The sequence below is a fragment of the Oncorhynchus masou genome, chromosome 32, assembly GCF_036934945.1.
Source record: "Oncorhynchus masou masou isolate Uvic2021 chromosome 32, UVic_Omas_1.1, whole genome shotgun sequence".
NCBI lineage: Eukaryota > Metazoa > Chordata > Actinopteri > Salmoniformes > Salmonidae > Oncorhynchus > Oncorhynchus masou.
Window position 1 is genome coordinate 81,886,242 of NC_088243.1, and position 2,500 is coordinate 81,888,741.

Below are 2,500 nucleotides of genomic sequence, written 5' to 3' on the forward strand. Positions count from 1 at the left end.
TCCTAGAGGAGAGAGAGGTTGTTAGGGCCTTATAGTACAGGATGTCCCTACGAATCAGGTCCTAGAGGAGAGAGAGGTTGTTAGGCCCTTATAGTACAGGATGTCCCTACGAATCAGGTCCTAGAGGAGAGAGGTGTTGTTAGGCCCTTATAGTACAGGATGTCCCAACGAATCAGGTCCTAGAGAGAGAGGTTGTTAGGCCCTTATAGTACAGGATGTCCCAACGAATCAGGTCCTAGAGGAGAGAGGTGTTGTTAGGCCCTTATAGTACAGGATGTCCCAACGAATCAGGTCCTAGAGAGAGAGGTTGTTAGGCCCTTATAGTACAGGATGTCCCTACGAATCAGGTCCTAGAGGGAGAGAGGTGTTGTTAGGCCCTTATAGTACAGGATGTCCCTACGAATCAGGTCCTAGAGGGAGAGAGAGGTTGTTAGGCCCTTATAGTACAGGATGTCCCTACGAATCAGGTCCTAGAGGGAGAGAGAGGTTGTTAGGCCCTTATAGTACAGGATGTCCCAACGAATCAGGTCCTAGAGGAGAGAGAGGTTGTTAGGGCCTTATAGTACAGGATGTCCCTACGAATCAGGTCCTAGAGAGAGAGGTTGTTAGGCCCTTATAGTACAGGATGTCCCAACGAATCAGGTCCTAGAGGAGAGAGAGGTTGTTAGGCCATTATAGTACAGGATGTCCCAACGAATCAGGTCCTAGAGGAGAGAGGTTGTTAGGCCCTTATAGTACAGGATGTCCCAACGAATCAGGTCCTAGAGGAGAGAGGTGTTGTTAGGCCCTTATAGTACAGGATGTCCCAACGAATCAGGTCCTAGAGGAGAGAGAGGTTGTTAGGCCCTTATAGTACAGGACGTCCCAACGAATCAGGTCCTAGAGGAGAGAGGTGTTGTTAGGCCCTTATAGTACAGGATGTCCCTACGAATCAGGTCCTAGAGGAGAGAGAGGTTGTTAGGCCCTTATAGTACAGGATGTCCCAACGAATCATGTCCTAGAGAGAGAGGTTGTTAGGCCCTTATAGTACAGGATGTCCCAACGAATCATGTCCTAGAGAGAGAGAGAGGTTGTTAGGCCCTTATAGTACAGGATGTCCCTACGAATCAGGTCCTAGAGAGAGAGGTTGTTAGGCCCTTATAGTACAGGATGTCCCAACGAATCAGGTCCTAGAGAGAGAGGTTGTTAGGCCCTTATTGTACAGGATGTCCCTACGAATCAGGTCCTAGAGAGAGAGAGGTTGTTAGGCCCTTATAGTACAGGATGTCTCAACGAATCAGGTCCTAGAGGAGAGAGGTGTTGTTAGGCCCTTATAGTACAAGATGTCCCTACGAATCAGGTCCTAGAGAGAGAGGTTGTTAGGCCCTTATAGTACAGGATGTCCCTACGAATCAGGTCCTAGAGAGAGAGAGGTTGTTAGGCCCTTATAGTACAAGATGTCCCTACGAATCAGGTCCTAGAGAGAGAGGTTGTTAGGCCCTTATAGTACAGGATGTCCCAACGAATCAGGTCCTAGAGGAGAGAGAGGGAAGTGGTGTCAGTATGTGTGTGTGTGTGTGTGTCTGTGTGTTGTGTCTCTGATTGGTTTTATCCTGCAGACGTTTCCCCATATTATCCTCTTATGCAACCCTCTCCATCTGCCACAAAAACACACAACTCTTTAAACTCTCAACAACAAAGCTCTATCCTCTCATTTATTTCTTTCTTTCTTTTTTTCTTTCTTTCTTTCTCTCTCTTTCTCTTTGTCTCTCTTTCTCTTTGTCTCTCTCTCGCCCTATCTCACCCCTCTCTCTCTCTTCTCTGTCCTCAACAACAAATCTCTATCCTCTCTTCTCAATAACAAAAACAAAGCCCTGGTTTAAAGCTAACTCACAAACCTCAAGCTAAACCATTAAGCAACAGAGATATGCATAGCTGTGAATTATAGACTACTTATACCAGTGGTCATTCAACACAATGAGACGGAGATGGGAACAATACTGCCCTTATTATAGAGGATGAGAGGAGGAAGGAAGGAAGGAAGAGAGAGAGAGAGAGGAACATGCCAGAAACACACCCTAAGGGCAGCCATTGCACATGTTGTGTTGTACATCGTGAATAAGAAACTCAAGAACAAAGATGAGGGATTCATAATTAAGCATGTTCTGCAGACGTCCCCGAGCAGTGTGTGTGTGTGTGTGTGTGTGTGTAGGATGGCCAAGCCATGTTAGGACACGGGCCATCATTCCTTGCACTGTAGATCCTACCAGAACTGGTTTGAAACAGGACAGAGAGGGGAGGTTTCATACCTTCTACATATACCTGAACTGGTTTGGAGCAGGACAGAGGGGAGGTTTCAGGACAGAGAGGGGAGGTTTCAGTACAGAGAGGGGAGGTTTCAGGACAGAGAGGGGAGGCTTCAGGACAGAGAGGGGAGGTTTCATACCTTCTTACAGAGGACCAGCTGGTGATCAAAGAGGAAGAAGACCCGTTGCTGACTGCGTCCATAAGGCTGGTAGAT

The 2,500-nt window shown here is 47.2% G+C and overlaps 1 protein-coding gene across 2 annotated transcripts in view; it reads right to left on the bottom strand.

Moving 5' to 3' along the window:
* Positions 1-2,500, bottom strand: part of LOC135526689 (rho guanine nucleotide exchange factor 9-like) — an 83,059-nt gene that overhangs the window by 17,489 nt on the left and 63,070 nt on the right. For both annotated transcript variants that reach the window (XM_064955247.1, XM_064955246.1), the window contains exon 10: positions 2,426-2,500. This exon is cut by the window's right edge and continues 57 nt beyond it. In XM_064955247.1, coding sequence (XP_064811319.1) covers positions 2,426-2,500 — 75 coding nt within the window. The remainder of the gene's footprint in view (positions 1-2,425) is intronic.